This window comes from Spinacia oleracea, chromosome 4 (assembly GCF_020520425.1).
Source record: "Spinacia oleracea cultivar Varoflay chromosome 4, BTI_SOV_V1, whole genome shotgun sequence".
Taxonomy (NCBI): Eukaryota; Viridiplantae; Streptophyta; class Magnoliopsida; order Caryophyllales; family Amaranthaceae; genus Spinacia; species Spinacia oleracea.
This window is the reverse complement of record NC_079490.1, coordinates 186,627,289-186,646,105: the sequence shown is the minus strand read 5'-3', so window position 1 is coordinate 186,646,105 and position 18,817 is coordinate 186,627,289. Positions and strand designations below refer to the sequence as shown.

The 18,817-nt window shown below is 37.6% G+C and overlaps 2 protein-coding genes across 10 annotated transcripts; one reads left to right on the top strand and one right to left on the bottom strand.

The window, feature by feature from the left end:
• Positions 1–865: 865 nt before the first annotated feature.
• Positions 866–5,591, bottom strand: LOC130472420 (uncharacterized). Its single transcript, XM_056843326.1, has 4 exons — positions 5,302–5,591; positions 4,994–5,066; positions 3,592–3,666; positions 866–1,171 (listed from the first exon to the last, which is right to left on the bottom strand). The coding sequence occupies exons 1-3, from the start codon at positions 5,483–5,485 to the stop codon at positions 3,603–3,605; spliced, it is 321 nt and encodes a 106-aa protein (XP_056699304.1). The 5' UTR covers positions 5,486–5,591; the 3' UTR covers positions 866–1,171; positions 3,592–3,602.
• A 2,529-nt stretch (positions 5,592–8,120) lies between these two features.
• On the top strand, positions 8,121–17,678 carry LOC110782640 (uncharacterized). Of its 9 annotated transcripts, none has more exons than XR_008932641.1 (7): positions 8,121–8,267; positions 8,522–8,589; positions 9,437–10,698; positions 10,785–11,170; positions 15,980–16,736; positions 16,835–16,975; positions 17,085–17,678. XR_008932641.1 is itself a non-coding variant. In XM_056843321.1 (7 exons), the coding sequence occupies exons 5-7, from the start codon at positions 16,323–16,325 to the stop codon at positions 17,421–17,423; spliced, it is 894 nt and encodes a 297-aa protein (XP_056699299.1). In that variant the 5' UTR covers positions 8,147–8,267; positions 8,522–8,589; positions 9,437–11,170; positions 15,980–16,045; positions 16,276–16,322; the 3' UTR covers positions 17,424–17,678. The 9 variants fall into 9 exon arrangements, 5 of the variants coding, with proteins under 5 accessions (XP_056699299.1, XP_056699300.1, XP_056699298.1 ...); XR_008932643.1 differs by having other exon boundaries at positions 9,437–11,170; positions 15,980–16,045; positions 16,276–16,736; XR_008932642.1 differs by having other exon boundaries at positions 9,437–11,170; positions 15,980–16,045; positions 16,180–16,736.
• The last annotated feature ends 1,139 nt before the right edge of the window (positions 17,679–18,817 follow it).

The following is an 18,817-nucleotide window of genomic DNA, read 5'->3' as shown; positions in this document are numbered from 1 at the left end:
ACTTTTTGAGTCAACGCCTGAAAATAGCTTTTGGTTGTTTCTCGCGATTTTTTTAGTTTAAGGTCTTATTTCACAAAAAAAAAAATTAAAAGGTTGTTTCTAGCAAATTTTGTGTTATAAAATGTTGTTTTTAGCAAATTTGCAAAAAAAAGAAGTATAGTTCGTATTAATGTAAAAAAGTATATAAAAGTACTTCCTCAGTCCCTTTCTATTTTTTTATCGGAGTATTTCGTTTTGGGTTGGCATTCTATTTTAATCTTTACGTTTGGAAATTTTTCTTTTATGTTATAACATAAATGCTCCTAATATTCTACCAAAAATTATGTCAAGTTATTATTTTAATCAATTAAATTAATCTATCTATACTATTATTAAATCTCCCAGACAAACCATGTTACGCCGCCATGTGTCACCTTCAAGAAGTATAGTAGAAAGCACTACTACAAAACGCGTTGTTTCTCGACGCTTTTCTGGCTATTTTCGACGTCAAAGGCCGTCGAGAATATTTTTCTCGACGCTCAAAGAGACCGTCGAGAATTTGGGCGTAGAGAAATTCTCGACGCTTTTAAGCGTCGACAATCTCGACGACTTTTGGTGTCTTACATTGTTTTTGGCGCGTTTTGGTGTCGAGAATGGCGACGCTGTATGTAGTAGCTATAATTATTCTCGACGCCATTTGGCGTAAGGATTATTTTTGCGGTTCATCAGTAAAATTTTGCGGGAAATATTTTTGACACTCATAAGCGTCGAGAATGTAGGCTTTTTTTTTTTTTTTTTATTTGGCACCAAGCGAAATCAACCTGAAACCTAAAATCAAACACCACTATAGCTGTATAGCACAAACATCTTCACCTTGAAATTACAAGATGATGAAAGCGATGCTAATTATATTAATTTATATAATAATACGTACTCACTTTAAATATATCATCGAATTAAATTTACACATTATCGAAACTATTTATTAGCTAGTATCTCAAAAACAAAAATTTACTACCAAAACATCACGTCTGTTAGATAATTCCAACTTATTATTCTAAAATGTCATCTTCAAAACAAAGGAAGGTCACTCAAAGCCTATAACTTCAAGAATATGAGCTTCATAGTTGAAGGAGCTATGCATGCATCCCTTGATTCTTTTCTTCCACCACCATAATCTTCAAATGGCCACCTTAAATAAAGAAGAAAAACGGTAAGTAATAGTTTCTCCTACAGTGTAAAAATAAATTAAGAGAAGTCCACGGTATAGAATATAATGTTCTAGCAGATCATTAGAAGTCCTGTAAAGAATGTTCTAGCAGCCTTGAAACAGTTAGTACACGAACAAGAACTGATGATAACTACACTAGAAGATCATTAGAAGATGCATATACAAGTTAATCTAAAGATCATAACCCAACTCAACCACTTACCCCAAGCACATCAGTTGCTGCGGAGAAAGTGCACCAGTTGCAAATGACTAATAGCCTTAGTCTTGTTCGAGAAAAACTATTATTGTTTAAGCGTCTTAAATAGAGTTATAAAGTAAAGGATAAAATTATCAGACAAAACAAACTCGCTAAATTTCTGGAGAATTGATTAAAAATATTAAGCAAATATAGAACGACAATAAATTATTTGGAAAAAATGTAAGGTTTGACAGTTCATACAGTATCAGGAAGTGTACTCCAAAAAGAGAATCCTTCCTAAAAGAGGTAAACTGAGGAGACTATTAGGGAACCCCTGCAGACAACATTGTTAGGCACTCATACAACTGAACTTGACACTTACAGTAATTCTTGTTTGTACAGTACACCACTTCATATTTCAAACGAATTTTTTTGAAGGTAGGATTTTAGAAGTACAATTAGAAAATTTAAGACATATTTACCTAATAATTTAATGAGCCATAATTTATTACAAGGTTTAATCAAACAGATAATATCACTAACCTTTTCTCTTTATTCTGATACAAACTCCTCACGGACATAAAGCTATATTTTATTTATTACCCATAAATGGAATCTACCTATGAAGGAAAGTGTTTTTAAGACTCTAAGAACAGATAAATAATATACCAAACGTAACCGCATGATTAGTGAGAAAGATAGGACCTATGTAAACTTGTTTTCACTTTTGCAGAAGAAACAATGTTCACAGCAGCTCGATCAAAATCGTCTTCCTTAGATTTTGTAATTGGTTTCTCCACAACACTTTCAAACATAGTTGAATCCATTAAGAATTGCACTCCCTGCGGAAAAATGGCAAAAAATATCAGGAATGTGAATTCATCTAAGGAGAGGCAATGGATCTAAAACTCAACAAACTTTCCGAAAGTTGTCCTCGCATGTAACTTTCGGTGGGTCAAGCTTTGATCCGACGTCCTAATAAAACAAAAAGAACTTCAAACATTCAATACCAAACATGTCTTCAAAGTTTATACTTCTATACAACTCTTATTAGACAAACAAAAAACAGTTCCAATCATCCCCCCTCCCTCCACCGATGGTTCACATGTATCCTCATGTATGTTGGTGAAGGATCTAAAGGTTTACATCTTTGAAGCTTATTTAAATGCAGACCTCTGTCTCGATGTATTTGCATGTTTAACAAGGAGACCACATAAACATTGTAGTTTAACCCCTCCACCCTTTCCAATTCACACAGAAGAGGAAGGGGAGTGAAAATGTAGAGACAACCCTATACAGATGGCCTAATCAGCCACTCCCAAAGGTTAAAGATCAGAAGATAAAAGACAACGCAGCAGGCGAGAACCAAGAATTATGCAAAATCAAAAGGCCTATCTTTTTTAAAATCTTCAAAATTCACATTAAGTATTTATTATATATAAACTATAACAAAAGGAGACGAAGAAAAGGAGGAAACCTCTAACTTGGACAAGTCTAGCATTTACTCCCCCAATGTATTCCTCCAGCTACTTGGCATAGATAGTATACACCTGAATTTGTCAAGTTCGTGACATAGGAAGAAGATAGGGGCCACGATTCTACAGGACCATTCCTGCACAGACACTTGCCCAAATGAGAAGATAAACACATACATGTTTACCTTCAAGAACTTCAAGCTTTCCTTCCTGTCAAAAATGAAAACAAAAATTCCAGGAGATGACAGTAAATTTTCATAATTCTCAAAAGTATTTTCATAATTCAAAAGGAAGTTGAAGAAGTAAAACCTATATTACTAAACTTTCTCAATGAAGTGAAGCAGCTTACATTTACATAACCACAAAGGTTAGCCTATATCTTCACACGCTTTATACCAAAGTTATAGCTAATTAGGAGTTATTACTTCATCATGTCGCATCCAATTTACTAATTTAGCATATTCAGTCCCATTTAAACTCCAGACCGTAACCCTTCAGTTTCCCTACTTATTTGAACTTGACAATAGACGATGGCACACAAAGCCCATTCTACACAAATAAAACCGTTAAATTTTGCGCAATGAAGCTTTTGAAACTAAAGAACGTTAACCTCTACTTCCCACTATTACCCAAAAAGAATCTACAGAGACAGCTTATTTAACAGCAGTTTCTCATGTCAAGATAGATTTTGGTGACCAGGTTTATCAACTAAAGAAGGATCGCTTTACCAGTCCATTTATCATCTCACGGATTGAGTCAATGTCAAAACCAAATTGGGAGATGTGTGACTTGACACCAATAACCTGCATATGCACAAAAAGTAAACAGAAAGTAAGACATGCATGCGAGCCAAGAGAAATTTGTGATAGTAGTTTCATAGTTCATATATCAAGAAATAATAAAAGAATACTATCAAACAAATAGATACATATCTCAATATTTTTCAGCAGCTTATCCATGAATCATGACATTTAACTAACAGAGCTATCTTAAGCTTACAGTATACCAACAGGAAAGAGTTTAACTAACTAAGCTCTCTTAAGCTCATGTAGTCATCGGCAACTAAGATTAGTAAATTGGAAACAAGTCTAGTACTAAACTCAAAGAATTTGGAACATGGGATCTAACTGAAAGACAGGAAAGTAGGTGGCAGGAAAAAGAAACATGAACTTTAAAACTGAATGAATTAACAAGCTTGTTTACTTCCTTTTAGACTCAAATTGATAGAAAATCTTGTTTACTTCTTTTTAGACTCAAAATGATAGAAAAGATTGTTTTCTAAGCTATTAATCTATTGTAAACAACAGTTAGGTAATGAATTTGAAGTCCAAAGATTGATAAATTTCCTGTCAGATAAAAAAAATAGAACAAGGTAGAATGGCAGAGCTTTAATACATAATATGTATCTCAAGAAGAGTAACACAAGTTAGACTATTATATAACATGTGATTACAGGGCACTAGATGCTTCAAACTATAAAGTCTGAGTGAGAAACGAGCTAAACTGATTCTTAGAATAAACACGAGATATTGAATGAATATTCTGTTGTCATCTGACTGAAAGTATCCTCAACACAAAGCAGTATCCTCTACAAAAGAAGTATTATCACCATGTAAATACTGCTACTACACTCCACTTATATTCAGTATCCTCTGTCATAGTGTCATCTCAACAAAATGTGACGAAAGTGTCCAAAATTATTAAATAAATTAGAAAAAAAAACACCTGAATAAAAAATTTGTATACAACACTTATATTACGGTATTACTCAGAGATATACCAATTTATGCTCTAAACTATGAAATACAAAAGAAAAACTCAATGCAATGAACCTCATACATGCAGACAATAAATAATTTTCATACTCAAATCTGCAAAAACCAGAAATTTGCGAATAATTTTTATTTAAATAGTTTGTGTAAACTAGAGGATTGAGGTACTAATATAAGATATTCTACAATAAGAATCTCTATCTTCTAAGTATCATGTACTTTGCATACTACTCAAAAGCAAAACTATTGCTGGAGAATTACTCATAATCTTGACAACATATAAAATAATTCAAACTCTCAACAATTACTCATAAAATAGGAAAAAAAATCAGATCTTGAAAGAAGAGAGAATTAGTACCTGAAATGAGATGAAACTCTGATTCCAGAGAAGCAAATATAGGTTATGAACCTAAGTAGTCGTTCTTGAACTCCTGATTGATGTTCAAATGCCGAATTTCATCAATTTAACACGACTGCATAAGGCAATTAAAAAACCTAAATTCATACGAAAAAATGGAATAAAGCTTATCGATAATAAATATTCGTTGAGCTGCCAATTCACCCCAATAGAAAAGAAAATCCCTAATTGTTCAAATTTAAACCCAAAATATGAACGAACGAATTTCAAACGAAAGATTTTTGATGGATGAATTAATATTACCTTACCTTCCACAAGACCTAAAATTGCAAAATAGAAGATACAAAATCCACCCATATGGTCGAACAAGGTCTGCAATCTGAGAGAAGTTACATGTGTTATAACATTGGAGAGGAGAGAGGGGTAGCGAGATAGAGTAAGATTGACACAAACAGCAAGGGAAAACAAATTAGCAGGTGATGAAACTTGCATCTCCAATGAGAAATGGCAGAATTTCTTAGCAGTACAGGTAAATGAAGGAGATGGAGCCTGAAGGCGGTGGTGAAGTGAGAAGTTGAAAACTGAAATGAGCGCTAGGGTTTACCTGAAGCGGTTTTTCCTTTTTTCCTCCAAAAATTGAATCACGTGATGGACCCGTGATATCTCGACGCTGTAATCAGTCGAGAAATTAAATAGACGTTGAAACCCGTCGAGAAATAACGTGGACCATTTTCCAAGCTGACAATAATCCACAGCGTCGAGGTAATATCGTCGAGAATCCACGTCTTTTGTAGTAGTGAAGCTTACCATCTTAGCTAATTATTAGTTATGTCTTTTAACTCTACTTAAATATATTTAAGTTGGATAGGATTAGTGTGTATTTATACTATTTTTTCACACGTGTTATGTTATTTGCTAATGTTTACAACATAGTGATTGCAAGAAAATGTAATTTTGTTACCATTATTGAAAATGGTTTCGAATAATTACCACATATTTTATTGTCCATTTTTCACATATATGGATCATAACATATATACAAATACTAACAACCCAAAAAAATTTAAGAACACTATTACTAGAAAAGATACCACGTATAGTGACAGATCTTGGATACTGTTATGAGGGGGGCAGTAGAAAAATTAAACAGTATAGTATGCAATTTAAACAATTATATCCAAATTTTAGAGGGGGCCGTAACTGAAAACACACTACAAAAAATTTCGTGGCGGGCCCACCCACACCATATAGAACATTCGCCATTGACTATGTACAACACACCAAATCCAAATAAAATAAACGATTTCCTGATAATTATTAAAAAAAAGTCAAACTCGCATACCAACACGTGTAATAGTGCGTAGAAAAATGCTTCATATAGTATTCAACGTTGTAATCCGGGGCATCACCCAGGGCAAAGACTAGTCTATTACTATATACTAAAACAGACACCAGGAATGACACATGTCAATTCCTGGTGTAAAATTTTCCCGCCTAAAATATTTTCCAAAAATATATATCTTTTTATTTTATTTTTATTCTCTACTTTTTTGTAAACTATCTTTGTATGGAAAAAAGGTTAATAAATTATGGAAATAATAGATATCACGTAATAATAATTTTGCTAAATATTTTTTGATAATATTTTAGTCAAATCGGTATTATAGTAATGAAAAATATATTAACTCGATATGTCGATCAAATTAACATATTACACATATATAAAATGCATATTAGATAAATAAATTTAAATGAGTATGCTGAGATTTTTTATAATTATGCAGTAGTTTGGGATATTTAGTTAAATATTTTGTAAAAATAATTATCATAATCCGTGCGTGCACGGGATCTAATCTAGTTAGGGCATTAAATCTCTCACATTTTCCCATTGGAACATTATCCATGTGTTTGGGAACTCTAGTTTAATGAGGAAAAGTGTATAAAATTATGGAAATATATGAATTCCTTAGTTTTTTCTTGTTTGGTAATTTAAATGGAAAAGTAAGGAAAACGAAATGTGTTGAAATATGTGAAAATCAATTGTTATATTTTGTCTGTTTTATTTTCCACAATTTTCTCATCAAACGTGATGGAAAAACTGTGGAAACTAGTTGAAAACAAAATTAAATAAGTAAAAAATATGTAATATTCTATTTTCCATAGTTTTCCTTAATAATTAACCAAACCAAATAAAATTTAGAGAATTCCACATATTTCATCTTATTTACTTTTCTATAGATTTCGGTAGTTTTACTTTTCCTCTCGTTTCCACATTAACTAGGTTTCCAAACACAGTCTATATCTCTAACACTTTCCTAATGCTATGTCCCAAAAAAAATACTTTCCTAGTACCGAATTTTTATAAAAGTGAAAATATTATAAATAAAAGTAATTCCCCCTGTCTGAACTACAAAAAATTAAAAAAAATCTTAATCCACATTCATCAGGGACGGAGGGAGATTAAACTAATAAATTAAGGCTCTGTTTGGCAACACATTTCAGTCACCTTAAATAATTAGGTGCTGAAAATTTAAGTCACCTTAAGAGAATATTAGTGTTTGGCAAGTAGCTGAAATCATATTTAAAGTGATTTAGTTGACTGAAATTGAAACGTTAAACATTTTAACGTCTCAATTTCAGGCAACTGAAATTCATGTAATTATGCTCTTTTCACGCATTAGTTCTTTAAAAGTGAATCTCATCAACTCCAAAATACTTGATTGCTGACTCTGTTGAGCTTAGTTGCAGGAGGGCAAGCTGATAAAATTTTAATGGGGTTTGTTGCATAGTTTTGATATACTTCGTATGTGTTAGTTGATGGATTACATGTACTGTGTCAATGAAAAAATTTCACACAAAATTGTAGCTATAAGACAAATAATATTGATAAAGAGTAATTAGCAATTTTAACATTTGAAGGCCATATACTGCTATTTTACTTAGTAATCAAAAGAAAATAAATATATAATGTGGAATGTATACATTACCAACTAATTAAAAATGTAGCTTAAATAATCAGTTTACCAAACAGTAATATATTCAACTATCTTATAAATTTCAGCATCTTATCAGTTTCAGTCACCACCTTTTCAGTTTCAGGTGACTTATCAGGTTCAGCTTTATTTCAGTCAGTATTGCCAAACATAGCCTAAATACTCCACCGATTATATACCTAAGCGAAGTACTTCAGAGTTCACAGTCACACGGAGTTAAATTTATAACACACGGAACTGTTGACTTCCTATCGTCTCCGACTCTCCTACGCTCGAACTCGGTAAGCCTGTTTTTCTCCATAATTTCGAAAGATCAAAACTTTACTTGCTTTGCTATTTTAATTCCTATGCCCAATTAGGTTTGCTCAATTTCAATTTCATGTCTAATTTTGATGTTGTAAATTGAAGGGTAAGTTGATCAATTAAGCGCTATATATCGTACTTTTGGGATATTTGTTTGGAAGAATTCATGTAATTTGGGTATAATGAATTGAGTTTATCGACTAATTTTGCTAAATATTTGTAATTTCTGCAGTTGTGTGGCAAAATTTCCAATATCCTGCAGTGTATGATATGTCTACCGTCTATTATCCAGGAAATAAGGTAAAATTTCATACCATTCCAAATTTTATATTTCGTAATTGGTCGATACTCCCTCTATTCGGAATTATTTAATAGTCGCATTTCCGAAATCCATATAGATTATGCTTAAATTTTTAAACATGCCCTAATACCCCAATTAAAATAGAGCGATGGGCAGAAGATTGATTAAGTGTATTTTAGTGAAATCATGGTACTTACTTCATAACCAGACTATTTTAGTGAAAACATGGTACTTAGTGTGTGTTCCATTTACCAGGTTGTCACTTATTTTTTCTGAATGAACTTACGTGAACTTATTAAAAATTATTTCAATTATGATTGTACTTGTGGTAAACCCTTATTTTTTTCTGAACTTATTTGTCCTAATAAGTGGGAATAAGGTGAACAAAACAGAGCCTTACTTAATCAAAGAGAGTTGAGATAATGTGAAACTTATCTAAACTTATTTTTCCTAATGAGTGGAAATAAGGTAAATAGAACAAAGTCTTACTTAATTACAGAGAGTTGGGACAATTAATTTTGGATGGATGAAGTATATATTAACCTGGCTAATTTGCAATAAAAATCAAGGGGAAGGAATAGATAAAGTTGACTACTTTTCATATGTTTTCTTGATATTCATGTGAAATCTTGTTGTATGATACCAATATAAGACTGTATTAGACATTAATTATAATTAGCAATGCTACTAGATAAGATTAATTCTGCTTACAATCAGCTTCGCGGAGGACCAACTGGTAGTTCTGGTTGTTGAAATGGAGTAATTTTTTAGCTGCTTGGAATCTCAAATGTAACTTCTTAAGTTCTTAAACAACATTTGCAAATTTTTCTCATGTTTGAATAATAGGAATGCCCTGAAGCTCAAGTGGTGCGGAACAATAAATTTCCTGATGATATAGTTCCTTCGATTATCTCACATCTGAATGTGAAAGATGCAGTGAGAGCCAGCATAGTTCTTACAAAAAGGTGGGAATATTTGCTAATAAACTTGACTAATTTAGACTTTGGTGACTCCGATCTGGTAAGACACGAGCCAGAAAATAAGTTTGTTTCCATCGAGAATGCCAACAAATACATGAAATGGGTTAATCAAGTACTGAGTTTAAATGTTGCTCCATCCATCAATGAGTTTAGAGTTTGCTTTGCTTTGGCTGGATATTGTACCCATGTTATTAATAGCTGGGTTGAATTCGCAATCTCAAGACATGTTAAGAAGCTAGAGCTTGACTTCACTGTCAATTACCATTTTTTATATGGAGCTTTATATTATGAGTTGAAGCATGATGTTTTCATCAAGAGTTTTCCTTATGATGGTGGACTTTATTTCCTGACATCCCTCTGTTTGAAGTTTGTTAACATCAATGGAGTATTACTCGATTCAATCCTACTCCGATGTCAGTTTTTGGAGCAACTGGTTGTGGAGAATTCTTACCGTTTGGATTGGGTGCTGGTCACAAATTCTTTTGGCAGGTTAAAACACTTGGCTATACGGAACTGTGACTTAGTCCAGTCACTTGACATCAACATGGCAGCAGTTGTCTCTTTCAAACTTCATTGCATTGAAAATGCTGATTGGGTTGATAGTAATGTTGCGTCACATAAACTCTTCTATATGCAGGGAATTTGGAACTTGGAGGTGAATTTCGTCAACAATGATGACATACGCAGAGTTGATGATCTTAATAACTTGTTAATATCTGATGTCGTGGAGGGTCAAAATGACTTTCGTTTCCTGAAGTCACTTTGTTTGAAATCTGTTGACAACAGTGCAGAATTACTCAACTTACCTGTACTATCTCAATTTCAATATTTGGAGCAACTCATTCTGGAAGGGGCAAGTGATGTAGTATGTATGAAGATCACAAGCTTGTTGCGGAAGTGTAATACCCCCTGCTGCCCACAACAGATAAACAAGGGAACACAGCAAAATAGTGGAGAACAGGAAGAATTATATTGATGAATTACTCAGGAATTGATTACAAAAGTAGTAGCTTGAGGCTACAAATCTCCAAGTTGGTAGCTTTAGGCTACTAATCTCTATTCTCAATACAAAGGACAATCCCTTCTCTTTCCTCCCTTCCTCTATTTAATTGCTACCTAAAGCTACTGGTACGATTCCTCATAAATGCAGTTGCTGCTCTGCTTTGTCTTTTAGTGGCTAACAGCTTTGCTTTCCTACTCTGCTCCTGCTGCAGGTGCTTGTTGTGCCTTATGAGCTAATGCTAGCCCTTTCCTGTGGCGCCTGCTGTACACAAACATAGGTGGGTCAGCTCTCATGCGGTCCATTACATCACCTTGCCCCCAAAGACTCACCTTGTCCTCAAGGTGGAAGTCTGGAAAACGATCGGAGATCAAGTGAGCTTCCTCCCATGTTGCCTCAAAGTGTGGCAGCCCCTTCCACTTGATCAAGACCAAGGTTGGCTTGCCCTCACCACCCTGGTTGCGCACTTCCAGCAGTGCTTCGGGTTCAGTTAAGAGCTCTAGCTCCTGAGTGAGTTGCTGTGGAATAGCTGCAGGAGCTATCTGCTGTCCCACTGCCCTCTTGAGCTGTGATACGTGAAAGACAGGGTGAATTCTACAGGTGGGTGGCAAGTTCAGTTTGTAAGCCACCTTACCTATTTTCTGTAATACCTCATAAGGCCCATAGAAACGTGCAGACAACTTTTCAAAGGGTCTTTTGGCCAAGGAACGTTGGCGATACGGTTGTAACTTGAGAAATACACTGTCCCCTACCTCAAATTGCTCTTCCCTCCTCTTGATATCAGCATTTTTCTTCATTATTTGTTGTGCCCGCAGGAGATTGAGTTTAAGCTCATCCAACACACCATCCCTTTCCTTGAGCATCTCCTCTAAACTGTCCACAGGGGTCTGCCCGGAGCCAATGCGAAACAGCCTTGGTGGGTCACGACCATAGACAATCTTAAAGGGGGTCATTGCAGTGGCTAAGTGGGTCGAAGTGTTGTACGAATACTCTGCCCAAGTCAACCATTTAGCCCACTCTTTCGGCCTTTCACTTGCAAAACATCTTAAGTAGGTCTCCAGACCTTTGTTCACGTTCTCGGACTGCCCATCAGTTTGGGGGTGGTAAGCAGTGCTTCTCTTTAATTCTGTTCCCTGTAACTTGAATAGTTCCTTCCAAAAGATACTAAGAAAAACTCTATCCCTATCCGACACAATGGATGAAGGGAACCCATGTAGCTTCACCACTTCTTTAATGAAGGCATTCGCAACTGAAAGTGCGGTGAAAGGGTGCTTCAACCCGATAAAGTGAGCATATTTAGACAAGCGATCCACCACAACCAATATCGTGTCCACCCCCTTTGAGGGAGGCAAACCTTCAATGAAGTCCATAGCAATGTCACTCCAAACAGCCATGGGAATGGGGAGAGGTTGCAGTAACCCCGCCGGTTGTTGTTGTGAGTGCTTGCTCCGTTGACATATCGCACATTCTCTCACATAAGTGGCCACCATCTTCCTCATTCCCTGCCAAAACCACTCTGCATTCAACCTAAGGTAAGTTTTAACTTCCCCTAGATGACCACCAGTTGGAGAGTCATGGTATTCCCGAAGTAATGAGGCAATGAAGGCAGAATTATTTGCCAACACCATGCGCCCCTTGAACAATAATCTGCCACCCTCCACTGTAAACCCAGGTACTACTCGCCCGTCCTCTATCTCCTGCCTTAGTTTTGCCAATCCCCCGTCATTCTTAACCTCCTCTTCCAATTCCTCCCAACGTATACAGTGAGAGGAGAGCAAAGCTACCAACTCTATACACCCCAATTCGAGCTCACCTTCATTCTTCCTAGAAAGCGCATCAGCCACACGATTTGACGTTCCGGGCTTATATTGTATTTCAAAATCAAATCCGATCAATTTCCTCACCCATTTTTGGTAGTCTGCTCCAATCTCCCGTTGTTGAGTGATGTATCTAATGCTTTGTTGGTCGGTCCTGATCACAAAATGTCTTCCCAAAAGGTAGTGTTTCCACTTTTGCACGGCTAGACACACCGCCATCAACTCCTTCTCATATATAGATTTTCCCCGTGCTTGTGGCCCAAGAATCCGACTGAAAAAAGCAATAGGACGATTGTCCTGCATCATCACAGCCCCTATGCCGTAGCCTGAAGCATCAGTTTCGATGATGAATAGCCTGCCAAAATTAGGCATCGCCAATACCGGGGCAGTAGTCATGGCCTCCTTAAGCCTCATAAAGGCCGTGGTGGCCTCTGCCGACCACCCAAAACTGTCCTTACGTAGCTGATCCGTAAGGGGTTGAGCTATCTGTGCATAGCTTGAGACAAACTTACGATAGTATCCCGTGAGCCCTAGGAACCCTCGCAGCTCCCTCAAATTCTGTGGTATGCGCCATTCTTGGATTGCTCGTACTTTATCTTGATCGACGGCTACACCCTCACCTGAGATTACATGGCCGAGGTACGCCACCTCTGCCTTACCAAACTCACACTTTTTATAGTTGGCGAACAACTGATTCTCAGCCAGCATCGACAAGACTATTTTAAGATGTTTCTCATGTTCTGCTTCACAATTGCTATAGACTAAGATATCATCAAAAAATACAAGCACAAATTTTCTTAAATACGAACGGAATACCTCATTCATAAGGGATTGAAACGTGGCCGGAGCATTGGTAAGCTCAAAAGGCATAACCATAAATTCATAATGGCCTTCATGGGTCCGAAATGCGGTTTTGTGGACATCGCTCTGCTTCACGCGAATCTGGTGGTACCCAGCCCGCAAGTCTAACTTGGAAAAGATTTTCGCCCCATGTAACTCATCCAACAACTCATCAATCACGGGGATGGGGTATTTATCGGGAACTGTTTCCTTGTTAAGAGCCCTATAATCAACACAAAATCTCCACGACCCATCTTTTTTCTTTACCAACAATACCGGACTAGAGAACGGGCTAGTCGAAGGTCTGATTATACCCGCCTCCAACATCTCCCTGATAAGTCGCTCGATTTCATCCTTTTGAACCTGTGGGTAACGGTATGGCCTCACGCTAACCGGGTCACTCCCTTCTTTCAAGAGAATGGCATGTTCATGATCACGAGTGGGAGGCAGTCCCGTTGGCAGCTCGAACACCTTCCTATACTCCACCAACACGTCACGCAGGAACGAGGGTTGTTCCTCTGTCTCGCTGCCCTTTTCTTCCAGTCGATTAAATTCAACTAATATCCCACCACCTTCCTTCTTGAGAACCTTAATCATGGCTTTGAGAGAGATTTTCGAACGAGACAAAGAAGGGTCGCCTGTGATGGTCACCGTGTTCTTTCCCAACTGATATTTCATGACTTGGGTTCTCCATTTGTCACCACTGGACCCAATTTTTCTAGCCACTGAATTCCAAGTATAACATCAGAGTTCCCCAATTCTAACGGAAGAAAATCCTCAATTACCTTTCTCTGTTGAGCTTCAATTTCACCTCCCTGCAAATCCCTTTTCCCTTGATGGCTTCCCCATTCCCCAAAGAAACCCCGAAACTTGCTGATTCTGTGATCGGAATTTTCAGCTCCTCCACGGCCCGTAGTGAAACAAAATTGTGGGTTGCCCCCGGGTCAACCATAACAACGACTTCCCTGCCTTCAATCAGCCCGACTAATTTGAGGGTCTTCGGGTTCGTGAGACCCACAATGGAATTGATAGAGAGTACCGCAGGCACCTCCTCCTCGCTCGGAACCTCTAATGACTGAAACTCACCCCCTACCTCCTCGCCGAACTCCTCGTCGCCGGTGTCCTCGTCATCCACAAGTAACACACTCATCTCTTTTTTTTTACATTGATGCCCTATTCCCCATCTTTCATCACATCGGAAGCATAGACCCTTTGCCTTCTTATCTTGCAATTCCCGCTCTGTTAATCGCTTCATCTCGCCGCCAATTCTGGAAGTTGTAGTGGTGGTTCTGGGTGAGAAATTATTTGCAGTGGAGTTGATCCCTGGGATCCTACTGACGTTGCTGGCTTGAAGGTGGAACTTTTGGTAAGTGGGTTATATTGGTTGGATACTAAACCATGTGTTTGGGCTCCTGTGTTGTTGGAAGTTGCTATTGGGCTTTTACTAAAGTATGAAAATTGGCCAGACCGATTTGCCCCCAACCCGTTTCTCCTTACCCGGTTACGTTCCTCGACCCTTGTAGCTACAACCATTGCCTGATCCAGATCTTCCGGATTCAATACCCGAATTTCAGATTTAATATCATCTTTAAGCCCATTTATAAATTGACCCAGTAGAATACTTTCAGGAATGTCATCAAGAGGAGACACTAGGTCAGTGAACCGCCTCACGTACTCGGCCACCGTGGTGGTCTGAGACGTCGCTAACCACTGTTCGTGCAAGGTTCCCGCATTGGTGGGGCGATATTTAACCAATACTCGAGCCTTCAAGTCAGCCCAATCTCTCATAGGTCGCCGCCGTGACTCGAAAGTGAACCACCGCAGAGCATCACCCTCCATTGAGACCACTGCCGCCTCCATCTTTTCATTTTCAGAAAGCTTGTAAAAATCAAAGTATTTCTCCCCGCGGAGTATCCATCCATCTGGGTCGTTGCCTTCAAACAACGGCATGTCGAGCTTCCTGTATTTCCAATGGCCGCCCCCTCCACCACCTCCATCGTCAAAACCCCTTCTTCTGTGGAGGTAGTTCCCCGAATACTCTTCCTCTTCGTGGCGATTCTGTCTCGCCGGAGTTTGGTTGGCATCAAAGTCCTTATCTCTTCTTGGAACTGTTCTTGATTCCTCTTTAATATGTCCATCTGTTCAGACTGATCTTGCCTAAAACGGTCAATGCGTCCCTCCAAACGGATGGTGGCTGCTTCCACCGCTTCTTGATTTTTCTGTGTATCCTCTGCACTCTTGGCTACAAAATTCTCAGCAAGAGTCTTTTGGAATGCTGCCATACCCTCCGATAATAGTTGCTGCACTTTCTCTTCCAGGGTGTTCATTCGTTGCCCCACTTCTGTGAGCCCTCCTTCTAAGGCCTCAAATCTCAACGAATTTGAAAGCACCATGGCTGCTCTTCTCCCTCAGGTTCGTGGCTGCTCTGATACCAAATGTAATACCCCCTGCTGCCCACAACAGATAAACAAGGGAACACAGCAAAATAGTGGAGAACAGGAAGAATTATATTGATGAATTACTCAGGAATTGATTACAAAAGTAGTAGCTTGAGGCTACAAATCTCCAAGTTGGTAGCTTTAGGCTACTAATCTCTATTCTCAATACAAAGGACAATCCCTTCTCTTTCCTCCCTTCCTCTATTTAATTGCTACCTAAAGCTACTGGTACGATTCCTCATAAATGCAGTTGCTGCTCTGCTTTGTCTTTTAGTGGCTAACAGCTTTGCTTTCCTACTCTGCTCCTGCTGCAGGTGCTTGTTGTGCCTTATGAGCTAATGCTAGCCCTTTCCTGTGGCGCCTGCTGTACACAAACATAGGTGGGTCAGCTCTCATGCGGTCCATTACAGGAAGTTGAAACATGTGGAAATTAGATGTTGCAAAAACTTTAAAACACTTGAGATAGATCTTCTTAACGTTGTGTCTCTGAAAGTTGGTTGCACTTGTACTGCAGTGAAGTTAGTGTGTGTTGATAACCCATTGTTTCTAAACTTTGATATCTCCACAAACAAGAATTTCACGCTGACTGTGGACATTGATTACGTGCAAGGAATTGATCATTCTTTCACTGTCAAATGTGATGGTGGTACAAAGGGGATGTTTCATTCTAATCGTGGTGGTAGTTCCCTGAAGTCACTCGATTTGGTATGTGTTACTTTAAGCAGAGAACTACTTGAATTTCTTCTAAACGAACTCACAGTTTTGGAGCAATTGCGTGTGAGAAGTTCAGATGATTTAGTAAGTTTGAAGGTCACCGAGTCATCAAAGTGTTTGAAGTACTTGGATATATGTCACTGTCCTAATATGAAAGAACTCGAGGTTCATGCTCCAAATCTCTTGTCTTTGGCATTTGCGTGGAACCATAGATTTGGAAATGTTGTATTTGGGAGTCTTCCGTCACTTGTTGATGTGTTTTTCGGGGAGTACAATCAGCGCTTGCTTTTGAGACTCAAGCAGATTCGAAGCTTCTCTCTGCAACTTACCAAACTTTCACTTCATACCGCCATGGTGGTCAGTACTACTGATTTACCCTGGCCTATAATATAACAAATCTCTCTGTTTCATTTGATTTGTTTTCATTTGACCATTCTCATTTTTGCTCTTTGCAGGTTCATAAAGACCTAGTTATTCCTAAATTTGACAATGTCAAGCAGTTGGAGTTTAGAGTTTCCCTTCGCGGACATCAAAACCTTGTGGCATTGAGATGCTTTGTTGAGGCATGTCCTCTGTTACATGAACTCGCGCTAGAGGTACTATATTTTTCTAGCCTATGAAACCTCCAAGTATCTCGCGATGATTGATTTTTATTTTAGTTTTTTAAATATGTGCAACATTAATGTGAAATAATGGGGTATGCAGATCAAATGGGATTGTGGTTGTGCTATGAAATCGACTTGTGATAGCGTAGCAGAGGCAAATGATTACGATCTAACAGAAGAAAATCGTTGCAGCCTTGAACATCTGAGGAAATTTGAATTGGATGGACCCTTTCGATTTAGCAGTCATGTTGATTATGAGTATTCACTGGTACTATACATCATCAAAAACGCCATGAAACTTGAAAGTTTTATATGTAATACTGGTTTTTCTGAGCTGAAATTCCATGAAATAGCTGATTCATCTAAAGAGCAACAAATAGAAGCAGCGCGACAACTAGCCATGGTTATTCCCTCCAGAGTCAATGTAGAGATTATCTAATCATAGAAATGCTGCTAATTGAGAAGTTGGAAGTTTCACAATCTTCCAGTAGATCGATCAAGTGCCATTGTTGGATCTATTCCAACTTTTGAAAATGTCAGGCACTTTGAGATTAAAGTTAATGAAGAATATCATCATAACCTTGTTCTAATTACATGCTTTGCTGAAGCATGTCCACTATTGCATGAATTCAATTCAAGCTAGAGGTTTTACATATCTAGCTTTTAACCAATATAATCTTGGTAGCTTATCTTATCTTATAATGGGGTTTTGCAGATCATATGGGATTGTTATGTTTGCACCTTACTTTTCAAGCTTGCAACTGCCCAATAACGGTTTTGTTTCAGATTTTCTTTGTGTCTGACATCTTCAAAATGTGTGGATTTGTTTAAGAAATTAGCTAATCTGATATTCTTATTAAGCAACTGTACCAATTGCTTGTTGGTTCAGTGGTGATTGGGGCTGAATTTGGTAGAGAGAACCCGTGTTCGATCCCCCGCAACAACAATTGGGAGGGGACTGGAACCTAACCACCCAGAACTCTCCCCGAATCCGGATTAGCCCTAAGAGTGAACCGGATACTAACACCAAAAAAATATATTCTTATTAAGCGACTGTAAAATTGTCTTAATCCAAAGCAATCATATAATCCGTGCTTGTTTGGTTGACACGAGAACTACATTTCTATTGTAAGTTTGTACCTCAAGTTGGAAATTAGACAAAACATTATTAATATACCATGAAGTTGGGCTTCTGGAAATGTTGAAGTAAGTAGGCCCAATCCACTAATGCTGTATAAATACTATTTACAACCTTATTCCAAGTAAACCCAGTAAGTATCCATTGTAATTATCCATGGGTTTAATTAAGCGTTCAGATTAGTTAGGCCCAATCCAAATTTAAGGAGGGAGTAAGAAGGATAGTTACCGACTTATTGGACATTTTATTAATAGCAGCAAATTTTTATAGTCAGTATTTCTTCAAATTGTTTTTTTTTGTTCTACTACGAGGAGTTCCCACGGCCTTCGGCGAGTGGACTAATCTTCCGCGGGAGTTTGCATGGGTATTTCGATGGGCAGCATCCTCCCAGTTGAGATTTTTTTCATTTCCAAGGCTCGAACCCGGGACCTTGATTAAGGAGCAAGAGGTCCTTAACTACTCATGTCAACCTCAATTGGTTTCAAATTGTGACTCGTATGCAATTACTTGTGATTTTATGTATTGCACATTAGTATGAGTTATATTGATCATTTTTTCATACGATTACTAGTTCAATTGACATCTGTTCTCCAAAGTGACACATAATTGACCAACCTAAATCAAATAGCTCATTGTCACCCTTTTAATTAATTGTGGCTATATCCGAACTTGTTGGAACTCAATTAACGAGAAGA

Excerpts from the sequence above, each read along its gene's own strand:
- LOC130472420 (XM_056843326.1), bottom strand. The coding sequence starts at position 5,485 with ATGCAAGTTTCATCACCTGCTAATTTGTTTTCCCTTGCTGTTTGTGTC. Across the intron at positions 5,067-5,301 it reads AATTTTAGGTCTTGTGGAAG|GAGTTCAAGAACGACTACTT; the intron begins GTAAGGTAATAT and ends AACATCAATCAG. Across the intron at positions 3,667-4,993 it reads AGAGTTTCATCTCATTTCAG|GTTATTGGTGTCAAGTCACA; the intron begins GTACTAATTCTC and ends GTGCATATGCAG.
- LOC110782640 (XM_056843321.1), top strand. The coding sequence starts at position 16,323 with ATGTTTCATTCTAATCGTGGTGGTAGTTCCCTGAAGTCACTCGATTTG. Across the intron at positions 16,737-16,834 it reads CACTTCATACCGCCATGGTG|GTTCATAAAGACCTAGTTAT; the intron begins GTCAGTACTACT and ends TGCTCTTTGCAG. Across the intron at positions 16,976-17,084 it reads TACATGAACTCGCGCTAGAG|ATCAAATGGGATTGTGGTTG; the intron begins GTACTATATTTT and ends TGGGGTATGCAG.